This window comes from Carassius auratus, chromosome 32, assembly GCF_003368295.1.
Source record: "Carassius auratus strain Wakin chromosome 32, ASM336829v1, whole genome shotgun sequence".
NCBI lineage: Eukaryota > Metazoa > Chordata > Actinopteri > Cypriniformes > Cyprinidae > Carassius > Carassius auratus.
The window spans coordinates 32,641,118-32,667,738 of record NC_039274.1 but is presented as its reverse complement, the minus strand read 5'-3'; the positions used below and the strand labels follow the sequence as shown (position 1 = coordinate 32,667,738).

Here is a 26,621-nt window from a genome sequence, read left to right as displayed (position 1 = left end):
AATGAGAATTTATATAAACTACGTTCCTGAAATCTTTCCTGAGATTATCTCGCAAATATCGCGAGAGTCAGGTGACCTGGCAAAGCAGGCATGGCGGCGCTCTGTGCTTATAAACACGACGCATGAGTTCCTGTGTGTATTGTAGGTTTCATACAGTCCATGGTTTCATCGCAATGCGTTTGTAGTTGAGATGCTCCGACATTGTCTTCTGAACTTAGCAAAACACATACACTGAGGAATTTTGTCTGATTTGTAAGAGCACAACACGACTGATACGAATCAAAGAAACAACAGGTAGAGTGGTCTTTTTTGTGTGTGTGTGTGTTTTTTTTCCTTTTTTTTTTTTTGCTGTACGAGTTCTATTGCTGTTGTACACTGGAAAATATTCGTAATTTTAAGAACACAACCCTGAAGACCTGACAACTTATACACCACACACACACACACACACACACATACGTTTCATAAATTTATATACGTTTGGTTATTGAGCAGACGCATTCCAAAGCGACTCACATTTGAGTTCAATGGAGGCAATCAAAATCAACAAAAGAGCAATAATATGCCAGTGCTATGACAAGTCTCAGTTAGCTTAATGCAGTACAGGTAGCAAGTTTTTTTTTTTTTTAATCATACAATAAAAATAAAACGAAAAAATAAATAAAAGGATAGAATAGGAAAAGAATAGAGCAGGTTAGTGTTAATGCCTTTTTTGCTTTTGTTAATTGTTTAATAAATAAAAAAGAAAACAAATAGAATACAAAAAGATTAGAGAAGCTATTGTTAGTTTATTTTTTAAGAAAACAAGATGGTAGTTAATAAATACAGTGCAAGTCTAAAAGGGGGGTGTTTTTTAAAGAATAAAATTAAAATAGACTGATCGAGCTAAAGGCTGAAATAAAGATGGAAGAGATGTGTTTTTAGCATATATAAGAACATGTCTATTAGAATTATCAGGACAGTACCAATTGTAATTATAATTTAGCAGTTGTGGTTTTGGAGGTAAACATTTTTTTTCTTGTATAGGTTGTATGTGAAATGATGCATTATTAATACATAAGTTGTTTACTTATTTAAACTTGGAGTCAACAATGCATGTATATTGTTCATATTAAATGCATTTTGGCAGTAAAAAAAAAAAAATATATATATATATATACAGTATATATATATATATATATATATATATATATATATATATATATATATATATATATATATATACAGTATATATATATATATATATATATAATATACATATATATATATATATATATATATATATATATATATATATTAGGCCTAAGTATTTTTGTAAACCTGATTATATGTATTCTAAAACAGTAAAAGAAAATTCTGAGAAGTTCCTGCCTCGTTATAATTTAGAAACGATAAAGTACTTTGATTTCAAAAGGGAAAGGATTCCTAACGTAGTATTTTCTTCCTAGTTTCTTTTGAAACTTTGATATGCATATAGCAGAAACTGTTATTTCAGTTGGAATTCATGGGCTTCATAAATGAGTTTCCTTTTATTATACGCAATGTCACTGTTTTAACTCTTTTGTAATATAAATAATATACATTACTGTAAAACTACTTCCGTATTTTTCGGACTATAAGTCGCACCGGAGTATAAGTCGCATCAGTCCAAAAATAAGTCATGACCAGGGAAAAAAAACTTATATAAGTCGCATTTATTTAGACCAGTTGTTCCCAAACTTTTTGCAGCATGCACCCCTTTCTAGAGTTTGACACCTGTCAAGCTCCCCCCAACACCTTACTCTGGTTAAACTTTACATTTTTAACTGCAATAATTAAATATAAATATTCCGCTTAAACTTCACATTTTTATTTGCAATAACTAAATACAAATATTTACTTTAAATTAGAAAACAAAGAAATCTGTTATAAATGCAAAAGATTTCTCCCTTGATTTCTTTAAAGTGCCTGTTTTTAACCAGGTGTCCATTTTGATTAATGTAGTAAGTGAAAAATAAATGTACGAATGATCAGTTATCGCATAATATGAACAGTGTGGGGCTATTGTGACAGATGTGTTTGTAAAATGAAATTAAATCATGAGTAATTTATAGCTTGGAATGTGTAATTTTATTTCTTAATAAAACTTTCGCATGTGAAGTTTACCTCAGTTAAATACGTAAAAATAATAAAGAGACAATCTTTTCCCCCACCATTACAAACATTCTATCGCGCACCCCCGGTGGTCAGTCTGCGCACCACTAGGGGTGCGTGCACCCCAGTTTGGGAAACCACTGATTTAGACCAAAGAACCAAGAGAAAACATTACCGTCTACAGCCGCGAGAGGGCGCTCTATGCTGATTAGTGTAGGCTACAGGAGCACTGAGCAGCATAGAGCGCCCTCTCGCGGCTGTAGATGGTAATGTTTTCTGTTAGTTAATTTCTCTCGGTTCATGTCAAATTAATTTTGATAAGTCGCAACTGATTATAAGTCACAGTACCAGCCAAACTATGGAAAAAAGTGCGACTTATAGTCCGGAAAATACGGTATATATCTTCTTTTAAATTGTAATCAGATAACTTTGAATGTGTATGCTTATGTATATCACTGCCAGTGTATATAATCTGTACCTGATATAAATTGTGCATGTTCCACAGGCCACTGAACATATAGATACCTCTGTGACCAGGATGTCCGGTGCAGTTCAGAGCAGTGATGGTGGTGCAGGACAGGATGCAGAAGCTGATGGAGAACCTCCTCATGATGAGGCTTCTCATCAGGGAGATGTGGATGGAGAAGAGGAAGCACCACCAGCAGCAAAACAGCCTCGACTGGAGCAGGAAGATGTAGGTCTTGATTTACACATGATACAGACGCCTGTGGTGCCTTCAGTGGACACCTGTGAGAGCCAAGGTGTTGCTGGGACTTTAGAGGAAGGTGAGCCTTTGTCTTTTTTTAACAAGCACTTTCTAACGTCTGATATACAGCATCTTGTTTGGCACACTGTCAGTATGCCCTTCTGATGTCTTAATATGTGATATAAACTCCATATGTGGTACTCTTGCTGCCATATTTGAAGAATTACATGGATTTTGTGCTTTAGTCTTTCATATGCATCTAATTTTATAGTTAAGCAGCTCTCTGTGAGTGAACTGCTGGTTCCTTCCATAAATTTGGATGACGTTATTTTTCTTGGCTCTGAAATGAAATGTGATTATACTGTTCAGAGTTCTTTTTTTTTTAATGGTTTGTCACATGTGCATGCCATTGAATGTCGCTCACTTGTTCAGTATAACTGTCAAGTAACAGTAAAGTAGCAAGTAATACACTTTAAAGTAGAGAATAGTGCTTCAATAAATTGTATTTTGGCCCTAGTACAAACATACAAAATAATATTTGGCTTATGTCGTGTTTATTAAATTGAATTTGTAAAAAATTTATATACTATAAATTAAGATTTGGACATCAGATTCTTGACACAAAAATATACATTTTCTTATTTTTTCGTGATACTTTTGAAGCTTAAAAGCCACAGTTCCCATTTATTTTAATTGTTGCGACCATTAAGCTACATAGAGCAACATACTTAATTTTCTTATCTATAGAAGAAGGAAGTCGTGTGTTTAGAATGAGGTGAGTAAATGTTGCCATGTTATACAAATAGAGATGATTATTGCCTTAAAATTATTGCTGACAATATTCCTCTCTTCCCAATTTAAAGCAACACTATGTAACTCTTTCTATGTTCAAAATGTGCATAATGTATATAATGAGCGAGTACCAAAATTTACATAGTGTTGCTTTAAAGTCCATTTCAAATGCACAAAAAATAAAAAAATTTTCTAAATTCTGTAAATACAAGCACTTAAGTGTCTTAGTTTACTTGTCACCTAAGCTGTCCATGTTAATTTGTTTCTGTCAGTTGCCTGTCATCAGACTGATGAATCAGGACAGGCTGTGGGACCTGAGGAAGTCGAAGGAGACGTGGAATGGCATCAAAACGGAGCAGAGAACAGCGAAACGCATGGATTAGATGAAGAGGACGGAGCAAATGAGCCTGAGAAGAACAATTCAGAAGACAACTCTGTTGCGCAGTGCTAGTAAGTGTACCGCTCCTCTTAATTTGCCGTGAAAGGAAATATGGTGGGAACGAATATGTTACAGCGGGACAGGGATATTTTCAGTCAGTCAGTGTATGCTGTCTCTTTGCTGTGTTCACAGTCCAAGCCTCGACTTTAGCCAGAACCCTCAGATGCTGACGGGCTCCTGGGCCGAGTACACCCACACCGCTGAGAATTACCTCAGAGGCTGCAAATGGTGATCGCTGATGAAAGCAAGCTGTTTCTGATGGCTGTAGAGTAGAAACTGTTTCACAGAGATGCTAATGCACCATCTATCTCTCTTCATGACGTCTCTCTGCAGGGCTCCGGATGGTTCCTGCATTGTCTCAAACAGCGCTGATAACATTCTTCGTGTGTATAACCTCCCGCCTGAGCTGTACAGCAGCCACTGGGACATGCTCTCTGAGATGGTCAGCCTCTTTTAGAATATCCTATCACATTTATCTGTACAAGTAGAAAATACTAGGCTGAGATCAGTTTCCTTTGTATGACTTTAGGCCAGTGTTCAAGATGATAAATGTCTCGTGACAAAATTTTAATATGGATTTTACTTAATGTTGGCTTCTTCATTTTGAAATTCTGGAGTGAAAGGATACATTTTTTACTTCCAAACCCTTGATATGCTTATACACATATAAATCTGATTTGCTGGAAGCAGGATGTGGGACCATAATGGTGTTGCTTCTGTTTGTGTGCTCTCAGAGTCCAGTGCTGAAGATGACAGAAGGAGACACCATCTATGACTACTGCTGGTTCCCCAAGATGACTTCTATGGACCCAGACACATGTTTGTAAGTTTTCCTGTCTGTCCCATTTTAAGCTCTCCTAAATCAACAGTTAAAAGCATCAAACAGGTCATATTTATGTATGTATATGTGTGTGATATGTGTTTGATTTATACACACATACACTTATATTTGTGTGTGTGTGTATATGTATATATGTATGTATGTGTGTATATATATATATATATATATATATATATATATATATATATATATATATATATATATATTCAATCATTCAAAAGTTCTTAAAAGGCGAATTAAGGCTGCATTTATCTGATTTGAAATCTGCAATGTTGTGAAATGATTACAATTTAATATAACAATTTTATATTTTTATTATCTATATTTTATTATATTTAACTTTTTTATATATATTTTAAAGTGTAATTTTCCGCAGCCATTACTCCGGTCTTCAGTGTCACATGATCCTTCTGAAATCATCGTACAGTGCTAATATAATATCATTTTGTGGATGTTTTAGTCAAGATTCTTTGATGAATAAAAAGTTAAAAAGAGCTGAATTTATTTGAAGTCGAATGTTTTTGTAACAATATAAACTTATTTTATTATACTTTTTCTTTTCATCAATTTAGTGCGTTGTTTCTTACTAAAAGATTTAATTAATTTAAAAAAATTAGTTCTAAAATGAGTTAGTTCTAAAATGAGAGTTTTCTCATATTTTCTATAATGTCTGTTGTCTTCGGGTTAATTAAGAGCGTTAAGAACAGGCTTTTCCATTAATTCGGCTCTTTTGAGAATCACTGTCACTGTGGTTTGTGTGTGGAATGTGAAGGACTGTGTTTACTGGGTGGACTGAAAGCCTCATTATTAGTGCTCATTTTCTATCTCAAGAGATGTTCTGAAAGCTAGCAGCCAAGAAAGAAAGCAGAACAAACTGTAGGCCATTATCCGTCCAGCAGTGCTGCTGATAAAGAACACAAATGGTCATGTTTCAATCACCGATGTCCACACGCACATTTTTACAGTCTCCATTGTCTGCATTAGAAAGTGACCCAGTTAATTCTTTCCAGAGACATGGCATGTCTTTAAAGAGATTGTGTTTTGTTTAATTAAGCTGCTATTGTTCTGGATCAGCATTGCTTTGTTTCCCTTCTGTTATGATCAGTGCTGATGAGCCTTGTCTCCTCCTCTGGCAGAGATTGTTGGATTCAGCCCAGAATGAAAATTTCAAGGCTTGTATTTGAGTCTGCTCACATTCCCTTCTTGTTTCTGTACCTTCTGTGAAAAAAAAAATTAGTTCTGGCTCTGAAATATCTTATATATATATATATACACACACACACACACACACACACACACACACACACACTCACCAGCCACTTTATTAGGTACAACTGAACTTCAGTTGCTTGGTAACACAAATTGCTAATCAGCCTATCACATGGCAGCAACTTGATGCATTTAGGCATCTAGATGTGGTGAAGAAGACATGCTGAAGTTCAAACCGAGCATCAGAATGGGGCAGAAAGGGGATTTAAGTGACTTTAAACATGAAAATGCCTCGTTGATATCAGAGGTCAGAGGAGAAAGGGCAGACTGGTTAGAAATGATCGAAAGGCAACAGTAACTCAAATAACCACTTCAACAACCAAGGTATGCAGAAGAGCATCTCTGAACGCACAACACATCGAACCCTGAAGCAGATGGGCTACAGCAGCAGAAGACCACACAAACAGGAAACAGAGGATACAATTCACACAGGCTCACCAAAACGGGACAATAGAAGACTGGAAAAATGTTGCTTAATGTTGTTAATAATAAAAATGTGAATGAACTGAATCTTTATAGCATTCAACATTACAGTGTAATTGAAAATCAGGCCTAAACTGCAAATTATCAGATGTTTTATTTATCATTAACATAAGCAGAACATAAATTCATAACTTTTAAGTGAACTTAAAACAATATTCACACAAACCCAGTATAACCCAGTGTTCTGTCAGCTCTTTGTTTAAGCTGTCAGTTAATTTTTGCCATTAATTTATTTTGCACATTTAATTTTCACAATTAATACAAGTGTGATCGTTTATTGTTGCTCAAGAGAATGGTTGTGGGGAAAAAGACATTAGCATAGCTACTTCAGGAAGTGAAAATTGATGCTGCATTAATAATTTCACAGAGATTAACGTGTTATTTTTCCCAGCCCTGTCTCTCTCTCTTTATATAACACTGTTGTGTGTGTGTGTGTGTGTTAGAGTAAACTGAAAGTAGTGCTGGAATTGTTTAGGGAGGATGTAAGTGGTCTCCTGTTCTTCCTCTCCAGTCCTCTGTCACTTCAGTTCTCGTTTAATGATGTTGTCTTTGATGGTTATGTTTTTTGTGTCGTCACGTATAGCTGCAGCAGGTTACTATCGAGGGCTCGTTGACTGTGGCACCCACACGCAGCATCAGTTCTGATCAAACGTTGTTTGGCATTACAGCAACTGCCCTGCAGCAATTGAAAATGACAAAGAAAAGAAAGGAATGACAAGTTGTGGGTCAAGGACGAAACTGTAAACTTGATAAAGAACTCATGAAGATGAAGAGTATGAGGTTAAGGCAGTCAGATGAGACGTGCTCAGTAACAATGTGTCATCTTCTGCCTGGTGGCAGTGATATTGTTTACAGGTATAACTGTAGCATCGTGAAACGCAGCAGTTTTCGTGTAAAGCTCTTCCAGGCATTCGTAGCGTGATGTTCTGACTGCTGTCATTGGCTGAAGAGCAGCTTGAATGTCAGTAGGGGTTGATCATTATCTCTGACTTATCATTGGTTGTTCCCTCCAGGGGAGATGCTTAGTATTCAGGTCATTTACTTCCTCCATCTCGACTCCAGGCATGTGGTGGTTTCTCATTATACACTTTTAAACTGTGTTGGCCTCCTGTTGGGACAGAACATCAGATCTGTACTTAAGAGAATGGTTCACCCAAAAATAGAAGTTCAGACATCATTTACACACCCTCTTGTCATTCCAAATGCATTTGATTTTGAACTGTGAAACACAAGCAGAGATCATTTAATAAATATCCATTTAATAAAAAATCTAGTCATTTCAACAGGAATCCCTACGATCGGGAATATGAATGGACTTATTCTTCCTTAAATGTGTGGTCACATTAGCAAAATATAGACACAAGAGGTCTGTTGTCGATAATGTTGTGACCTAAAGCACAGCACACAGAAGTTACTTTCAAAACAAGCTGCAAATTTGGTGAAAAACCATCACTGTAATTTATCAGTGTTTCTGTAAAATCATAGCATCCACAGTATGTTCATGAGAGTATTTAAACTTTGCATGATCTCAGGTATTCGTATGAGAACTTGCATTTTGTTCCGTGCCAAACCGATCAGATGGTTTATAAACCACATACTCGTATGCCTTATTCTTTTATCTAGCAGATGACGCCGTCTTTCATTTCAAATGGTTTAGCTCTTCATTTGTTAGATTATCTGTTGTGAATGGGTCTTTTGTGTTGCGAGTTTGAAAGAAAGCCAGTCTGACTGTCAGGTCTGATGTTGCAATCTCTTGTTTGTCCTAAAACAATAGATTTTTTGGTGGGGTGGGTGAAGTTTTACGATTTTGCAATATATTCCAGTTTCCTTCATTCTTTTCTTTCCCCTTCAGCATTGCCAGCAGTAGCCGGGACAACCCTGTCCACATATGGGATGCGTTTTACGGGGACCTCCGAGCGTCTTTTCGGCCCTACAACCATCTGGATGAGCTGACAGCGGCCCATTCGCTGTGTTTCTCTCCTGACGGCTCTCAGCTCTACTGCGGCTTTGACAAAATAGTCAGGGTCTTCCACACCGACTGTCCTGGGAGAGACTGCGAGCAGAGGCCCACCACGGGTGAGGGTCCCTCTTGTAGAGGAATAACCGCTTTATTAATCACGCTTGCTCTTCAAATGGTTCTTAACCGGGGTCATTAAGACGGCTGGCTGGCATAGGTGAGGAATGCCTGTAATCCTATTTCATTTCTTTTTGTTTGCTTGGGTGGATTCGTTCCAAACACATTCATGGCGGGAAACACATATTTGGCTTGATTAAGCTAGCATGGCATGCGTGGCTCTGATCTAGACAGTAGCTCTGGATATAATTATCTTAGGATGTTTGCAGTGACTGAGTAATTCATTGTGTTTCAAGACTGTTATTGTAATTATTGGTCTGGATGTGACATTAAAGATCTTTGTTCAGACTGATGAAAGGTTGAAAGATGCTGCCTATTGCATTACATTATATTATATTATATCATGTTCAGTTTTTAATCATAATGCAAATGAAGAGACATTTTCTTTTTCATAAAATATCTGACTGGATTGGATAAAAACCTTCAAAATATGTAAAAGAGAAAAAAAAACACAAACTTATATTGTAAAATGGGTAATATAGTTTCATCTTTATGTTCTCATTGGATGAGCCACATAACATGTAGTCATGAAGCAGCTGATATACATGCATAATGCTGAAAATTCAGATTTGCATCACAGGAATAAACGACATTTTGAAATATATTAAAATAGAAAACTGCTATTTTAAATTGTAATAATATCTTACAATATTTATGTTTAAAAAAAAACATGCTATCAAATAAATGCAGGTTTGGTGAAAATGAGACTTCTTTCAAAAACATGAAAGAATCTTCAAACTTTTGAACACCTGTGATCGCACATCAGTTGAACTCTATCAATGTTTAAAGTTGTGTTGTTTGACTTCTTAAAGTCAGCTTCTTCCTCGTCTGGACACTTGGCTCCGTAGTTTCTCATTATTCAGTGATTCTTCATGGATTTTTAATATGAAACCAAACTAATTACAATTAACTTTTGTTCCTGTTTTACTTCCTTTCATTTTACACCTCCTCATTCTCCTTTTAAGACAAGAAACAGGGTCAGACAGGCATTATCTCCTGTATTGCCTTCAGTTCGTGCCACTCCATGTACGCCTGTGGGTCATACTCTCGTTCGGCCGGCCTTTACTCCTGTGAGGACGGTTCTCTGCTGACTCTGCTGCCCGCTCGACACCGCGGAGGCCTTACACACCTGCTGTTCTCACCCAACGGCTATCACATGTACACGGGTGGTCGCAAGGTCAGGGGGCTCATATGTACTGTACTTCTGTACCTCACAGGTTTACTTTGCCTAGTTCACTATGACAGATACATCCACCAATTAGAAAACACTGTTATATGTTGCAAGTCTTGGATTCTCTAGCTAATGTAATACATTCCTGCTTTCAGGATTCAGAGATCCTGTGCTGGGACCTCAGAGATCCGGGACAAGTTCTGTTCTCCATGCACAGGAACGTCGGCACAAACCAGCGGATCTACTTTGACCTGGACCAGTAAGATAAAGATACACAGTTTTATTAAATACAACAGTGTTTTAGACCCATTTATGTTTTGCTTATGTTGATATTTGTGGGTCTGAAATAGATCTGGCCGATATCTTCTGAGTGGGGACACAGATGGTGTGGTGTCAGTGTGGGACACCCTCACAGCGCCACCTGATGGGAATGAGGAGCCACTACCGCCACTGCTACAGTTTCAGGCACACACCGATTGTGCTAATGGCATCAGGTATAATTAGTATAATTTAAATAAAATGTTGGAAATATAAAAACTTAAAGTGATTTATAAAATGTAAATGTCATGAACTCTTTAAAATCATGGCTTTTATCAATAATCACCTTTTATTATAGCTCTTTAACTCATTTTCCTAATTAAAGGAGTACTGAAAGGTTGTTTGCAGCAGCATTTCTCTTGGGTTTGTCCCCTATCCAGCCTTTTGTGTCTTCTGAAATATGCTTATTAAAATTATGGAAATTATCATTTGTAATATCTACTTAAAAATCATATTATCAGTTTATGTTGTATCAATGCATTGTTTTGGAGAAACAAAATTGAGGTCAGTAAGTTTTTTTTTCACCGTGGCTGCATTAATTTGGTCAAATATTATTACGGTTTAAATTAAATGTTCTCCTTTACTCCAATCTTCAGTGTCACATGATCCTTTAGAAATTGTAATGATATTCTTATTATTTTCAGTATTGAAAAATATTAATATTTTGTGATTTGGAGTGGAAAGTTTAAAAAGAAGAACATTTGCTTGATCTCTTCTGTAACAGTCTTTGATACTTTTGATCAATTAAATGCATCTTTGCTGACTAAAAGCATTTATTTCAAAAAAGAAAAATCGTACTGACACCAAATGTTTGAACGCTAGTGTAAATCCAATTTGTGTTTTAAATGAACATGTACATATTACATAAAATAATAATTGCCTTTTTTTAAGATGTGCCCCTACTTGAAGGATGACTCAGATACTGTCAATAGGGCTATGTTTAATATGTTTGCCAGAGGTTGCAGGTGATGGCATCGCACCTGTAACACAACTGAAATGTAAACATCTGCAAAATAGATGAATGCCAATAAGTAAATATTGCTCATTTTACTTGCTTCCTTTTCTTACTCTCTCATTTCAACAGTGTGCACCCTTTCATGCCATTGGTGGCCTCATCCAGTGGTCAACGTAAGTTCTGTTGGCCGTCTGACAGCGAGGACTCAGAGTCCGATTCAGACGAGGGGAATGTGATGTCATCCAATGGCGTACGACAGGACAATGCTCTGGTGCTGTGGTGGGCCGGCCCATTGGGCTCAACCAATGAGAGGGGGCAGGAGGAGGAGTCAGAAGTTATTAAGAGCTAGAACTTTTAATTTGTAAAACTGTAGTGATGACGACCCATAATATACTGCCAAACCTGTAATACTGTTCGTTTAGGTGAAGGGTAGTATCAATTTTAACTGTAGAATAGTCCCTTTTTAAATCCCAAATTTTTTGGCAAAAAAAGGGGGGGGGGGGGCATGTTGCTGGGTTTGTAAACCTCTTTCCATGAATGTCTAGAAAGTCTAGACTGAAGTCCTCCAAAAGCCATTGAATTTAAACCCTTTCTGACAGCATATTACAATTCAGATCACCTGGAACACTGATCTGGAATATGAATAATTCATTCATAGACTCAGTCATTTTGTTTGGACAGGCCCCAAAATGATGTTTAGGTTGTTTACCAGCAAAGCTTTCAGGATGCTCTGTCTTTGCTGGAGTGTGATGCCTCTCAGGTTTCCGAAATAGCAGTGCAGCCTATTTTCCAAGTTGCATTGGTTTGTTTTTCTTTCACCATGTAAAGATGGTTTTCAATAAACACTTTGAGTCTTGTCTGGGATTTACTTTGAGGACTGTCAGTGAACATGGTGCAGTTATTTCAGGAGCAGGTTTAATCCATTTTTGTCTATGGGAAGGCTATGTGTGATGGACTGAGACGGTTTATCTTATGTTAAATGTGCCATAGAGCTGCAGTGGGCAACTGTGAATATATTTTTGTAAGCCAGTAATCTGCTTTATTGTGTGTGAATGTAGTTGGTTTCCTGTCTTTCAATGGACCTAATTGCTTTAGCTGAGGCTGCACATTCTTTTTTATAATAACCTGTGTTTATGTTTGTTTGTGGATGTGTCTGAGAGAGAGAGAGAGCCTTTACATATTCTATTTTAGCTGTAATCTTGATACAATGGTGTACGTTTTTACAAATGTGCACTTTTTACAGCTTTAATTTGTGTGTGTGTGTGCGCGCGCGCTTTGTGCCTGTAATTTACTCTTTAAAGCAGTGGGTTTGAATGTTTCAGGCTTGCCAAACATGCTCTAGTCAGACTGCTGAATATCATATTACATTCACTGCTGAAAGCTTCAGTTGTTTGTACAAATACATAATACAGATCTTTTTTGTACAGTTTCTCTGGATTGTAAGCCACATCATTCAAATTTGCTTGTGGTTCTTTCTATTTGGAGGAACTATTTACAACAGGTAGATCACTGTGGCTGAAAATATTAATAAACATGTTTACATTAAAACTGTAATTCTGTTTCTGTAATTAATGGTGTTTGCAAAGCCAATAGTAATCACTATTACTATTGCTCATGCTTAGGTGTGTAACTACTTGTATTTGTCCTGGATACATTAATTATATGTAGATTTTCAAAGCAATCATGGGCCTGATTCACAGAAGTTGTCTTAAGAAAATATGTGAGAAAGTTTTTGAAAGTTCTAAGAATTTTGTAAGGATGTTCCATGGTGCAAATCCTTAAGCATTTTTTAGGTATTTTCTTAAGAGCTTTGTATTGCACCATACTAAAAACCATTTAAAACTATGCAGATATCAACTTACAAAAAGTGCTTCAGCTCCAAGAGTCTGCATCTGAAGACAAAGTTAAGGTGCGACATGGTCCCAGGTGGCATGGCGGATGTTTTGTTGGACGAATCTGATGTTTATGGTTAGCCATGTATAAGCCAGCTCTTTACAGAAGAATCAAATTTGTTTCATAATGGATTGATTTTGCAACATTGACAGCTTTTGAACTGAAGTGACTTGCAATCCATAATGATACTTGTCTTTATTTTTACAGCTGCTCTGCAGAATTTCTCTCATATTTAAAGAAATGTGTGTCTGTTATTTTGCGGTTTATTACTTTGAAGCAGCTTTGAAACTGTATTGTATACAGCATAAATGTCACTTGTATGTGGGTGCAGTGACAGGCAGTTGTTGAGTGTTGAGTGTGATGTGTGGTTCTTTGCTTTATGTGTGGGTGAAAAGAACTGAGAACAATGAGATCTTGGCAAAGCTTGTTCCTACAGGGCTTCTTTTTTTTAATTTTATATTTAAATTCAGCTTAACATGATGAGCATTCATCCAGACATGAATACTTATCAGAAATGCAGTGATTCATGAGGATGCCTAGTTTTTAGAGGTGACGATAACTGATTTTATTTAAATGGAAAATTAAAGTGCAAAGTACAGAGCCCTGTGGCACTCCAGTGGGCATTTCCCGTAGGGACAGATAGCATCATGGCTCATGGCAGAAACTTTTGCATGGGCAAGCAACAGTTATATTGTTTTTAGGAAAATTCAAACTAGTTTCATTTTATTTTAATATATTACTATTAAAAATAATGTTTGTTTTAATGGATGTTTAGCTTTTGGATTGATTTTTTTATTTGATTTAGTGTTTCAAAGTATTTCTGTCACATCTTCTTATATGTTATGGCTTCAAAATATCTGTGAGCTTCCTTTTTGGCCATTATATTCCATTTTGGGCTCTTTAGATTGCACAAAATGTGACCCACAAATGAGCATGAACCCTGAAGCAAAACATCTCAAATGACTAGCGCAGTGGGAGGCTGCTCATAAAACACTTCCACACAATCAAACACACACCCATACACACACACGCTGGCAGGCATCTTGTCTCAAATCTCTTGGATCAAATCATTCTTGAATGCTAAGCAGCACAGTCTGTTGTTTTGTTGTCCATGTTGCCAAGCGACCATCAGCTAGTCACAGGCTGAGAGAAAAGACAAATCCCAAAAGAAAACGAGACGTGGTGGAGGGCAGGAAATAGTGAGTTTTTAAGAACTCTGGTGCTTCTGTGTAGACCAAGGTGCAGTGTTTGTGAAGGCAAAATGTGGGACACAAGATCTCTCGAGAAGATGGTGAACAGGACGACTCTAAGCACACAGAGAGTGCTCCACACACACATTCTGGGTGAGTGTAGCCTTAATACTACACAAACACATGTCTCTTCAAGCCGACATTAGTTCGAACCAGATCGCATCTAGGATCTCTTCCAGTAGTGTAACCTGAATTCTTTCCGAAGGGCAGCACATTCTCTGCCTTGGACAACTAGAGCAAAGCACAGTGCAATCAACCTCCCTACATCCAGCCTAATGACTCTGGCATTTACTACCGCAATGTCTGCTGGACTTTTGTCTCACATATAGAGAAATGTACAAATAGAGGGTCAAAAAATATATATATTCACCCAAAGGAAAGCCTACTTGCTTAGAAGCTGCTCTTTTATAACTCAAAAAGACATTTTACTCAAAGTCTTAAAGGAATATTTCTGCCAAAAAATTGAATTCTATTGAGCCTCAACTTGGATGACTTTGTTGTTAAACAGCAAAACAAAAGTGGACAATTGACTTTCATTGTGTGAATGGAATTTTTTTTTTCAAAAACATATGTTCTTTAATATTTCATGAAAGAAAGAAAATCCTGCAGGTTTGGAATGAAGTGACACTTTATTTCTGGGTGAACTGTCCTTATAATACAGCTTTGGTTTAGTTTCTTTTATGTATTAATTGTGACTTGTAAGTATGTAAGTAATTTTTCTTCTAAAATTCCTTAAATTAAAAGTATACACAAATAGTACAGTTTTTGTCATTGCGTGAATAGAACTGCACTGTAAATGAATGTGGACAGAAATTCTAACATTCTTTAGTCTTGTAAGAACTTGATGAGAAATATTTGGAAAAATCTCATTAGATTGCTGACTTCGGTAACTTGGAAAATCTGAGCACAGTCTGAAACTTTTCTTTCTGAAACTCTAGAAGGAGGGGTCTAGAAGTGGGTCTTTGTCCACAGGAGGAACATGTGGAAAGACTTACACCAAAGTTTTCATTTGCTCTCCATTAAATCTTGTCAGTGTCCAAGATAAACGAGTGAGATATTAGAGATAACATTTATGTTTTTTCTTTCCTATGTGCATCTGAGACATTTCCTCATGTGACATGCATACGAGCTTTCATTATAACATATAATATTTAACAGCCACATGTAATTTTTATGATTGTGATCAGTTGCCACCTGCATCAACCACTGACTCCCATGCCAAATCCACTTCTTTCAGAACTAGGAGAACAGTTATGTCCATGGTCATCTTCCCGTGTTAGAACAGATGACCACCTAAAACTGGCTCCGAGCTTGGTCAATCCACGGCCTGCTACTGAACGAGAGCAGCCTGATGTCTCCGCCATGGAGGAATTTAAGCAGCTGGCGCAGAAGGAGAAACATGCTGCCCTTAAACTCCAAGAGGAGGTGAATATTTGCAATCCTTAAGTGAACCATGTTGAAAAAGTAATTAATACAGACACATTAGACTGTAACACCCTGTTGCCTGGAATTCAAAAATCCATATTTCAGTCTCCAGGGGAGCAGTTCGGAGAGATTTTATTAGGACTTGATTAAAACTTTCTGATAAAAAGAGTCAGCTTCTTATTCAACTTCTTTAATCGTGTCCAGCAGCATAATCCTCAACTTCTCTCCTTGTTGCGTCCGAGTGTCAGATTTTATGAATGATCCGGTTACTACTCCAATGCCAGTATCAGTCAAAGCTTTGCCATTGTGTCAGAGAAATGAGAAGAGCTTTTGTAATGGGATGTAATTGCTTGTGTAATTGCTCTCCAAGGAAAGCAAGCAACAGCCAAACTCAGAGATGATTCTCCTCTTCAAAAGCCCAGTACAGTTGCACTGCCAACACTGCTGATCCATCCTTTTCTTTCTCTCCCTCCCTAACGCCCTCTGTCTCCTTGTGTTCTCTCTACCTCTCCATCTCCCACTTTCCGGTTTCACCCCAACATCTTCATCTCCTCTACTTCTCTCCCTTTTTCAATTCATTCTCCTCTGTCCTCCCCATCCACTTTAATCCCTTTTCCTCTGTTGTCCATCACTTCTTTCCCAGAGTCTGCAGGCCTGGTTTCAAGAGGCCCTGCAAGCCAGGGACAGGCTGGAGGCTGAAATGAGGCGAGAGCTCCAGGTCGAGCTGCAGGCCCAGTTCCGAGCTCAATTTGAAGGCCTGAGGGCTCAGATGGAGGAAGACAAGGTCCAAGCCGTAGGGGAGGCCTGCAGGAAGCTGGAAGACCAGCTGCACAAAGAAGCAGAGGAGACCAGGGAGAAAATAATACACACTGTACGAGAAGAGACACAGGTGGGATGCTTGCTTCACACAATACAGTAGGTAAATCAGATAAACCTACATTGGGGTGACCGTCCTTAAGGTGGTTCTCTCATGCCGGGTATCCCTTACATGATTTTAGGCCTGATTTTCACTCGCCAACAGTTTTCTGAGACCAACTGGTGTGACCAACTGATGGTAATATAAATATAAGATACAGAAAATAATTGCTGGATAATGTATAATCAGTTGATCTAATTAGCAATAAGGACTGGCAGCTATACATTATTCCACTTACCCTTAAATAATAAATCGGGAATTCTTCAAACAACAACAACAAGATGAACACTAACAATAATGTATTAGTATTAAAACTGAATTTGACGTTGATTTTGATGAGGAAAGCAGCCAAATGTAGGCCGTTTTGCTGGCGGTCTGCAAGCATGTTTGTGCCCGCAAAATAATGCCGCATTCGCGAAGAGTTGGGTCGAACTTAATAGTTATCACAGATCATTTCACTGACTTGGCTTGTATGGCTGAGAATTGAGAAGACAATATTTTGTTTCATTCATTGATTTTCCATCCCCTCAAAAATCACATGAAGAAATGTATGCATGGGCTTCCACGAGCTGGTTTGCCAGGTAAGAATAAGTGCAAAAAATAATCAACTAAATTATGTGACATGATAAACTATAAGTCATACACCATACAAAATAAAGTAGCATATTTGATTTAATTCCAATGAAACCGTAAATAATGAATAACATTATGCGTGGGCCATAGTGAAAATTTGCACCCGGTTCTGTTGTATGCAAATCAGACACAACACAATGAATAATAATTAACAGTTAGGCGACTACTGATTTGTTTTAACTAATACATCAACTACGCAAATAGGTGAAGAAACAACATATGAAAAGTTTAAAACCTAAGCAATCAGAATCAAGTAGAGTTGTGAGTCATTCACCTCGCTCATTTCCTTCCTCTGCCTGTGTCAGGAGTGTGTGAGGAGGTGTGTGCAGGAGGCTGAGAAAAGTATTCGTGAGGAGTGTGACATGGAGGCAGAAAGAGAGAAACAGGCCCTACAGGACAGACATGAAGAGAAGATATCTAAGCTACAAAACTGGTAAAAATACACATGAAACTCTCCTGCGCACCCCAGCTTCATGTTGTGATGCATCTCAGCTATTCTCTTTCTCCTTCACGGCCTTTTGTAAATTTCATACTTTTTCTCTCTTTGTATCCCTCTACCTTCTCCCTTTTCTACCAGAATCCTATAGATTTTGTTGTCGTCATCAGCACCGTTGCTCCACGAATTTCTTTCTTTGTTTGTTAATAATGTTTCAAAGTCGTGCATGACGTTGCGTGTGTGTTCCAGGATACAGCAGCTGCAGGACAGTCTGGAGCAGGCCTGCAGGGAGCGCATTCAGTACGAAGCAGAGTTTAAGGTCAGCCCTTGTAATGAGGTCATCGTGAATAAATGAACTGCTTTAAAAAAGGGACCCGCTCAAATCCAGCATCTGCAACACCCTGCAACAAAATGACGGAATAACAGAACTCTCTCTTTTCTCATGCCAGCACAGTCCTCCGACATTTGGTTCTTATTAAGCTTAGTTTGTTTCTCCCCATGAGTCTGTGTTCCTCCTTGTCTTAATAGATAACAGTATTGACATTTGACTCTTTGCTTGAGGACGTTTCCATCTTTGGTCATTATGATGATCCACCTGTCTTACTAATTGCACCTGTTGAACTAAAACTGAATCAGCATGTTTGTGTGCTTCCTTCTCTCTTTCTGTCTTTCAGAAGGTGCAGGCCAGCTACAAGCGGTTTGTGGACCTGACTGATTCCTCGCTCCACTCTGATTACCTCTTAAAGCTGCGCAGACTGGGGAGAGAGCCAGGTCTCATGGACACCGCGACACAGACTGATGAGATCACCTCCTAATTTGTGATGGCAGTGTGTACACTGTCTGAGTATGACATGTCATAGCAGCAGTCAAAGCAGTGTCCTACACTACACGCTGTACTTTGTCTAAAACCATTTGAAACGTATAAATGTTAAAAGATTGTGGCATCTAAAATATACTTTCATTAATACATTTATCTTAACAAAGTATTTTTTTAGTAATGAAACATGTCAACTCTTTCATAATAAATAAATTGCACATTTTTGCAGTGTTGCAAGATAAAATCTTGTAGTAAGACTATATTGAACTAATTGGTTTATCAGATCACATTTTCATAAATACTTCAGCATATTTAAAACCCCATTAGTCTTATTTTAAATTATAGTGTAGTGATTGACACTACTGATGAACAAAAACATATTAAATATGTAATATTTTCCTGGAGCAGCTTACATATTGTTAATGTTGTCATATTTTAATTACATTAACATGCATTGTGTGTAATGTTACTCACTGATCCAAATATTTATATATTGGGGCTGTTGCTACAAGCCTCAATAATTTTTTAAAATAAAATTACCTCGTTTACTAGACGTTTGCTAGTCGTTAAAAAAACGAGATATTTAGTAACTACTCTGCTTTAAATACATTTTTTTTAAATGCCATTCGAAATCTTTTGATGAATTAAGACAGTAACATTTAAAAGAAATGTGACATGAATGGATGGATGGATAAAATTAATGGATTAATCGTTTCTAACATACAATTACATTAATATAGTATATAAAATTGATATGGCTGTCCAAAAGGGCGTCGAGATTTGCAGCGTGCTGTCTGTAAAGAGATACTTCACCGCTGGGTGTCAGTGTAGGCAAGGTTTAACTCCTTGGGTCCCATCAGCAGCACTTAAGTCCATAATACACTTCTTAATTGTAGTTGTAATAGACAAGCATACAAACACAATTAATTACCGATTTCTCACATACGCAGAGCGCTGGAAATCATTCCAGTTTCAATTGGACGGTAGATATATTTATTAAACAACCTCTTTATCTGCTGCACATCTTACTAAGCTTGTCATTAGTGTCGTTACCACCAGCATGAAATGTTATTACATGCACCGTTAGCAGTGAATGCACTGGGGGCGCTGTAGCGCTATAAGCCGTCGCTTCTGAATGCACAGCGCTGATCGGTGTGATCGGGTGCCGGGGATCACGAATTCACGATCATCATCATATCAAACCGAGAAAGAAGCAGTCACAAAAAAGACGAGCTCTGAGACTGTTATTATTTATTTATGGATATAGAGAATCCTTTACATGAGCGTGGGGAAATATGTTTACATGGTATATGGATGTGTTCGTGACTGACGTGATTTAAGCTAATAGCACCTCTACATGCGGAAAAACAAATCCCCCAAAGAAAAATCCGCTCCGTTAGTGCGCACTCCAGCCGGAAGATGGGATTTTTCTTATTCGAGCGCGCACAACCTCCCCTTTCCCCCTCCCTCCGCCTCTCTCTCTCTCTCTCTCTCTCTCACACAACGCACTCAGTCTGTCAGTGTGCACCGAGCGTTAGGAACAAGTCTCACTAGTCGGGTTTGCAGCCAGAGACAGAGAGAGAGAGACATCGAGAGAATCCAAGCAGGGCAGGCGAGAAATGAACTATCTGACTCGCCACATCCGAGCATATTCTCAAATACCCTGCAACCGAGACCCATGATTAAGGTTTGCAATATTTTTTTCCACCCTGGAAAATCTGGCAATAATTTTGTCAGTCCCGACACATTTTCTAATTGTATCCAATTGAGATGTCTGTTTTTCATTTGCATTAATTAGTTTCGTGTTGCTTTTTTTTTTTTTTTTTTGCTAATTATCTGGAATGTTTGTTGCCCGCCTCAATATTTCAAGTGCATACGGAATTATTGGCATCTCGGAATCAAGCAGGAGAATTTAATTGGAGAACTGGAGGAGAGAAAGAGAAGCAGAGAGATCTGTCCAGCATCAACATGTTCTTCTGAAGAGGCGAGGACAAGCTCATTCCAAACCATCATCCATCTACAATCACATTCGTCGGGGGGAAAAAAAAAACAGAATGAAGCGGGAGTGAAAGGGAAATGGGAAAGATAGGTTCAGTCTAAACCCAGCGGGGGGAGAAAAACAATAAGCATAACGAAATACTGGAAAAGTAAACTCTTGCATGGAAAATTGAAGCAAAACGGCTGTGGGAATTGATATTGTGGCGGAGTTTTGTCCACGAGCTACTTTCCCAAAAGACGTGTTTTTTTTTTTTTTTTTTGTGGAGTGTTTACATAGATCCATATAGACAGCACCTTTGTTCAATCTATCCTCCCGTGCGTGTGTTTTAATAGATATGCTACCCATGCTGGCTCCCAAAACACGTTGTTCCTGATCACACTGACGGATTCACCTGCAGCACACACGCTTTGTTCCGAGTCCAGAGATCTCCAGCCTCTGGGAGAGTATCCCACGCAGATTTGATGGGAGTACATAGACGGAATTCGGGATTTCAGATGGCGAGTCGGGGTTGTGAAAATGGATTGGGAATTCTCCTGCTATTCTTAGTGGATTTACTCGGGATCACGGCGACCAACATGGAGCCCATCTACTGGAATTCCGTGAACAAAAGGTAAGAGCCGCGACTAAAGGCATCGGGCACGGCGTTTATTCCCCGTTTATTTAAGAAGAGCTTCGCGTTGGAAACACCTCGTGTTTTCGCACAAGTCGTTGGAGGACGGCTTTGAAACGTCTCTCGCAGGGGGAAAGAAAGCTGTTAAGCGCTATTACGCAGACAAGCCCCTTAGTGGATAACCACGAGTGTGTGCAGGAGTTACGAGCATCAATGTCGCCAGACTAATAAGTGCCACATTTGAGGAATTTTACGACAACAGCCGCCAGTTATTGACGCTGCACTGTTTCACTGCCTCTCCTTTATTAGATACGCTCCAGTTCGATTGGCATGAATTTTAGTTGCTCAACACCAAGTATTTTTCCGTCTTAATGCCATTTAAACAATGCAACCTTTGTAAATCGTTCTTGCTTCAACTTGTGAGTCAGAGCTGTTTTAGTCACCAGCTTAACTTATGTCATGACAGCAGTTAAAACAAAAGAGACTGTAAACTTTAGATTTCGTCGACACCTATTTACACCGGCCATATATACATGTTTAGGCTACATGAATTTGAAACCATCTGCACTTGTATTTATAGGCAACGTGACAACTCTGTAAAATACAACTCGAACTTTGAACCAAACTAAAATGTATCCTTAACTAGAAGCGTGAAGGAACAGCACCGTAGTTAGCTACTCCTTGGGGACTTTTATTAGTTAGCAACTTGTCTGCTGTTATGACAGGAGTTAAAGCAAAAAAATAGTCAACACCTTCCACTGGACTAGTTAACGTGGAAGCACCTGAAGTGAAAAGTTTCACACGCAAGTGTTAAGTTTAACTTACAATGGTCAATCCAAGTGCCATTTCACGCTGCAAAATTTATTCTCCAGTCACGGAGGTGACACGATTTTCTCTGCGGTAGGAAGGGATAGTGGGTAGCCTATTTTACGGCTAGATTTATCGTTGAAAATATCTGTAAATAAGGGGGAGGTTTCTGCAACCCAGCAACTGTGAATTCATTTAGTGAGGAGCAAAAGAAACCCATGCAAACGGCGTGTCCGGCGCATAAACGACGATTTATGGCCGAGCAGACCCCTTTCTTTCTTTCGTCCTTCTGTCATTACTGAGCTTGTTTAAATGGACACCCGGCGTCGTGGGAGCACTTGTGTGCCCGGTCTAAATCGGTATGTGGGTTATGAGGGGCTATTAGTGGTGCCACGAGCTCTTGAAAGACGAATAGGTTTTTAATGTGTCCATGTGGCGCATATACCGGGCTCTGCGCTTCAACAGATGCTGCCGGGGGGGATGGAGGGGGTTTATTCTGTCCCAGCGGCCGCTGGCAGACGCTCCTAATGAGGGTTCTTGTTGGTGTTGCTTGTGTTAATCGAGCAGGGGTTTGTGGGGACCTCGTTTGAAACGGGAGCGCGCGCGGCTGGGAGGCATGACCGTGACCGCGCGTTGTCTGCGTGACCTTTACCTGGGAGTGAGAGAAGCAGCACCGCTGACAATCGTTTTTAACTGATGCAATCACTTGTAATCAATGTATGTCGATCAGCAGTGAGCAATGGTTTTCACACAGATTATTCACACTTTAAATTATCCTAATTCACTTATTTTCCAAATGGGAAAGGTCACAATTAAGGGGGGAGTCTCATTTTTGTTGAAACTGTACATTGCAGTAAGTGTTCATTTTACACATTAACATGTAAATAACCTTTCACAAAAAAATGAAAACGAAAATGTCTTGTTTTTTTAATGGACAGTCAGTTGAATTGGCAAATGAAGCATGGTTAATGGCTCACAATATCAAAGTGGCCATATAATGGCAGATTAATTTGGCCGCAAATGCACTATACATTAGGCTACATGGACTGTTTGCTTGTATTAACCACTTAATTATTATTGTGTCACATGGTAGCTTGAACACTGTAATGTAAAGTCTGGTTTCTTTCCGTACAAACCACATACATAAACATAGCGTCTCCATATTCGTTATTTGATTTGAAAATATGTGCAGAGTAAATTTGGCTGCTCACACAGACACGCACGTGCACTTACAAGACATCTGCACCCTGTGGTTTTGCTCCAGGCTACAGGAGTCTCCACAGTTCCCTCTAAAAGTAGCTGTACGCAGGTTACATTGTTGGCAGTGCTGTATATTTAATAGGGATCAGTGAACCTCTGCTCCTCAGTGCTTTGAAGATGAGGTCCTGCACCTGTAGAATGTTTTATTCACCCGTTCAGTCCCATCACTCCCTCCGTCACTACTACTACTATATCTCACCCTCTCATGATGGTGCTGCCACTCTCCTCCCTGGGTGAAATGAGAAACATGTGTAACCTTCAGAGGAACGAAAGAGGAGTTGAGAAGTGATGGGAGGAAAGAGGGATCGGGAGGCGAGGGATGAACAGCGGGGCGCATCCTTAAATGTACAGAAATCAATATCTTCTAAGCCATGAATGTCAGTTTGAGTTAGGCTTAAGAAAATGCAAGTCCAGCACAAAGATCACCTTGAAATTGTCTGCTTAGGGTAAAAAATCTATAAAGGAAAAATTGTGTTTGTTTCACAGTTTAATGCAATTCCCGGAATGTATATTTAATTAAGGCGGCATACATGAAAAATGGTTTCTTGAGACTGAAAAGGCATGAAACTGGAGGGCTTTTTTTGTGTACAGTTACAGTAAATGGTGTTTCTCAGTGAGCCAGCTTTGTCTGGGAAGCGTCCTTCACTTTCTGACATTCACACCCCTGATACATTGTATACACATAAGAAAGACAGTGTGTTTGTGTGTCCTTGGTACCCGGCTCTTTCTGGATGAGCAAACACATCTCTGACTGATGTTCTGAAGGGTCAGTTAGGGCTGTGTAATTCTCACAATTGACTATGTTAAGATGTGGATTGGGTAATTTGATCCCAAACGGTTACTTACGGTTCAGAAGGCTTCCATGTTCTTCTAAATCACTGTGCCTTTCGGTAATTGCATTTCAGAGATTCAGATCCAGCTCAAACATGTGGTTTCTGATAATGAATTCAGACGAGCGAATGTGGGTAACTGTAAGGATTTGTGTGTTACCATAAATGGGTCTGTGTGTGTATGCGTGGTGGGCTTTTTGTATCAGCGCTCGCTCTCAAAGAAATATGTTACCCCCACTGGATTTTTAATAATTAATTTATCGCAGGGTAATTGGGCTTGGATAAAAGCGCTAGCTGACTGATGTCAAGGCTTAAGATGAGGCAAAGTACGTGGGAAATTTGGGAGGGAGGTCATTGGGAGAAGGGATTAGAATAGAGACACTCTCAATAGGTCACTGACAGACATGGTTGTGTGCAGAAAGTCCTAATTCGTAAGTCGCCTTGCATAATAAACGTCTGCCAAATGAATGTAAATGTAGAAACAAACATAGAGAGTTGTTTTTTTTTAACATGCAAATGGATTAGAGGATTGAATCTGTTAATTTGCTAAACTGAGTAGATTCATTTAAGCTTCCTGACTGGATTCAACTTTTGCACAAGGGAAACTTGTTTTAGGCTTGATTTTTGGTTAGTCATTGAAAAAAAAACATAATAACAATATATGTTTTCTCCTCTTTTAGATTGCTAAGTAAATAAGTGCGTGTATGTGTAATTTAGATAGCTTTAAAGTGTGTGAAATAGCATTTGAGCATCTGCTCAGGACCCTACAGTGAGAAATGGGGAAAATTGTGTGTGTTTGTGTGTGGTTTTGGGTCTGCTAGAGGTTTTACGAGCTCTCAGCAACAGGAGCTGTGAAAATGGCTCTCAGCTGATGTGGCAGAATAACTGCAGCCTGCCTGCAGACCAGACACACACACATACACACACACACACACACACACACACACACACACAAACAAGGCAATATAATGAGGAAACAAAGGCGCCTTCCCTGCGGAGACAGCCAGAAGTGTGTTCAGGGGCTGTGTGATGCAAATACAAGGAACACATTTTCACACAAACACACTCCTGTGTGCCGAAATACATCCAGACGTTTGTGGGGTATTAATTGAAACTATTTAGAAATAATTGAAAGGACGTAAATCGTCACACACACTGTTTGATTATTAAACTCATGCTAACGGGCAGGGAACAGTCTGTTCCCGAGAGCGGGCCCCCAGGGGACCCGGGCCTCCTAAACCCCTGCAGCATGGTACGAGTGTGTGTGTGGTGTGTGTGTGGTCTCGCTCTGAACATCCCTCATCACTCTGTGTTTGTTTGAATCATTGTATTTGTGTGTGCAGGTACGTGATGACAGTTCTCGGAAACTGGGCCTCCTCACTTAAGCCATAATATTAGAACGCAGACCGAATAGGAAACAGGGAATCAGTTCAGCTCAATCTCTGCTGTCTTCCTTTTGTTTTTCTTTTTTTTCTTGTAATAAAGCTGATCAAGGTCTGCAACCACCTGACCCTACAGATGTTGAGACCTTCACTTCTGTTTTCACGCTCTTTCTTTCTTGGCTAATTCCACTCACAGGTTTAAAGGGTCACATGAGCGTTGGACAGGAGGCTTTCTGTCTGTGTATTTGTGTGTGATTTGGTCAGTTCTCACACAGACTAATCAGGATCATCTTCTCCTGCTGCCATAAGGTCCAGCTTGGGTCAAAGACACACGCACATACACATACCATCAGGCCTGGATTTGGCTAATGAGACAGGGAAGTTCTTTTTTTTCTTACTTTTTGCTTTCTAGCTTGCAGTTTAAAAAAAAAGTGACGTGACATTTAGCCAAGTATGGTGACCCATACTCAGAATTCGTCCTCTGCCTTTAACCCATCCAAAGTGCACACACACACACACACACACACGCAGTGAACACATACATACACACACAGTGAACACACACCCGGAGCAGTGGGCAGCCATTTATGCTGCGGCGCTCGAGGAGCAGTTGGGGGTTCGATGCCTTGCTCAAGGGCTCCTAAGTCGTGTTATTGCCGGCCCGAGATTCAAACCAACAACCCTAGGGTTAGGAGTCAAACCACTAGGCCACGATTTCCCCTAAATTTAAGTTTTAATGTGATATACTGTTTTCAGTTAGTAGAATGTTTTTGATAATGTTTTCCTTTTTTACAGCCGTTAACAGGAATCACAGGAATAAATTACATAATAAATATACAGTACATTCAAATAGAAAACAGCTCCAGTTTTTTAATTGGAAAAACAAATATAACTTTTTATTGTCTTTTATTGTTTAATAAATATTACTTATTATTGGCAGCACAATTCAGACACCCATGGACACTCCTCGTATGTAAAAAAAAAAAAAAACCTATCTAGTGTGGCAAAAAGAGAGAGCGACCGGCGTCGGGCAAAGTCAAGAGTCAACATCGGAGCGGCATTTGATTCTTGACAAGTGTTTTTAGTGCAACATTTCATGTGGTATTCTGAATGAAATTAAAG

General features: G+C 38.8%; 3 protein-coding genes across 3 annotated transcripts in view; all 3 read left to right on the top strand.

The window, feature by feature from the left end:
* Positions 1-76: 76 nt before the first annotated feature.
* LOC113052188 (telomerase Cajal body protein 1-like) lies at positions 77-12,795 on the top strand. Its single transcript, XM_026216563.1, has 11 exons — positions 77-294; positions 2,639-2,918; positions 3,904-4,081; positions 4,203-4,298; positions 4,404-4,512; positions 4,805-4,893; positions 8,516-8,739; positions 9,763-9,974; positions 10,124-10,227; positions 10,319-10,462; positions 11,371-12,795. The coding sequence occupies exons 2-11, from the start codon at positions 2,672-2,674 to the stop codon at positions 11,588-11,590; spliced, it is 1,623 nt and encodes a 540-aa protein (XP_026072348.1). The 5' UTR covers positions 77-294; positions 2,639-2,671; the 3' UTR covers positions 11,591-12,795.
* A 132-nt stretch (positions 12,796-12,927) lies between these two features.
* si:dkey-111f13.5 (protein Hook homolog 2) lies at positions 12,928-18,833 on the top strand. Its single transcript, XM_026216564.1, has 6 exons — positions 12,928-14,477; positions 15,622-15,809; positions 16,453-16,698; positions 17,664-17,791; positions 18,044-18,113; positions 18,469-18,833. The coding sequence occupies exons 1-6, from the start codon at positions 14,396-14,398 to the stop codon at positions 18,607-18,609; spliced, it is 855 nt and encodes a 284-aa protein (XP_026072349.1). The 5' UTR covers positions 12,928-14,395; the 3' UTR covers positions 18,610-18,833.
* Positions 18,834-21,071: 2,238 nt separating this feature from the next.
* The window catches only part of LOC113052187 (ephrin-B3-like), a 67,001-nt gene continuing 61,451 nt past the window's right edge, over positions 21,072-26,621 (top strand). Inside the window, exon 1 of the mRNA XM_026216560.1 lies at positions 21,072-21,220. Within this exon, the coding sequence (XP_026072345.1) occupies positions 21,072-21,220 (149 nt within the window). The remainder of the gene's footprint in view (positions 21,221-26,621) is intronic.

Excerpts from the sequence above, each read along its gene's own strand:
- LOC113052188 (XM_026216563.1), top strand. The coding sequence starts at position 2,672 with ATGTCCGGTGCAGTTCAGAGCAGTGATGGTGGTGCAGGACAGGATGCA. Across the intron at positions 4,894-8,515 it reads ATGGACCCAGACACATGTTT|CATTGCCAGCAGTAGCCGGG; the intron begins GTAAGTTTTCCT and ends TTTCCCCTTCAG. Across the intron at positions 10,228-10,318 it reads ATCTACTTTGACCTGGACCA|ATCTGGCCGATATCTTCTGA; the intron begins GTAAGATAAAGA and ends GGTCTGAAATAG.
- si:dkey-111f13.5 (XM_026216564.1), top strand. The coding sequence starts at position 14,396 with ATGTGGGACACAAGATCTCTCGAGAAGATGGTGAACAGGACGACTCTA. Across the intron at positions 17,792-18,043 it reads ATATCTAAGCTACAAAACTG|GATACAGCAGCTGCAGGACA; the intron begins GTAAAAATACAC and ends TGTGTGTTCCAG. Across the intron at positions 18,114-18,468 it reads AGTACGAAGCAGAGTTTAAG|AAGGTGCAGGCCAGCTACAA; the intron begins GTCAGCCCTTGT and ends TCTGTCTTTCAG.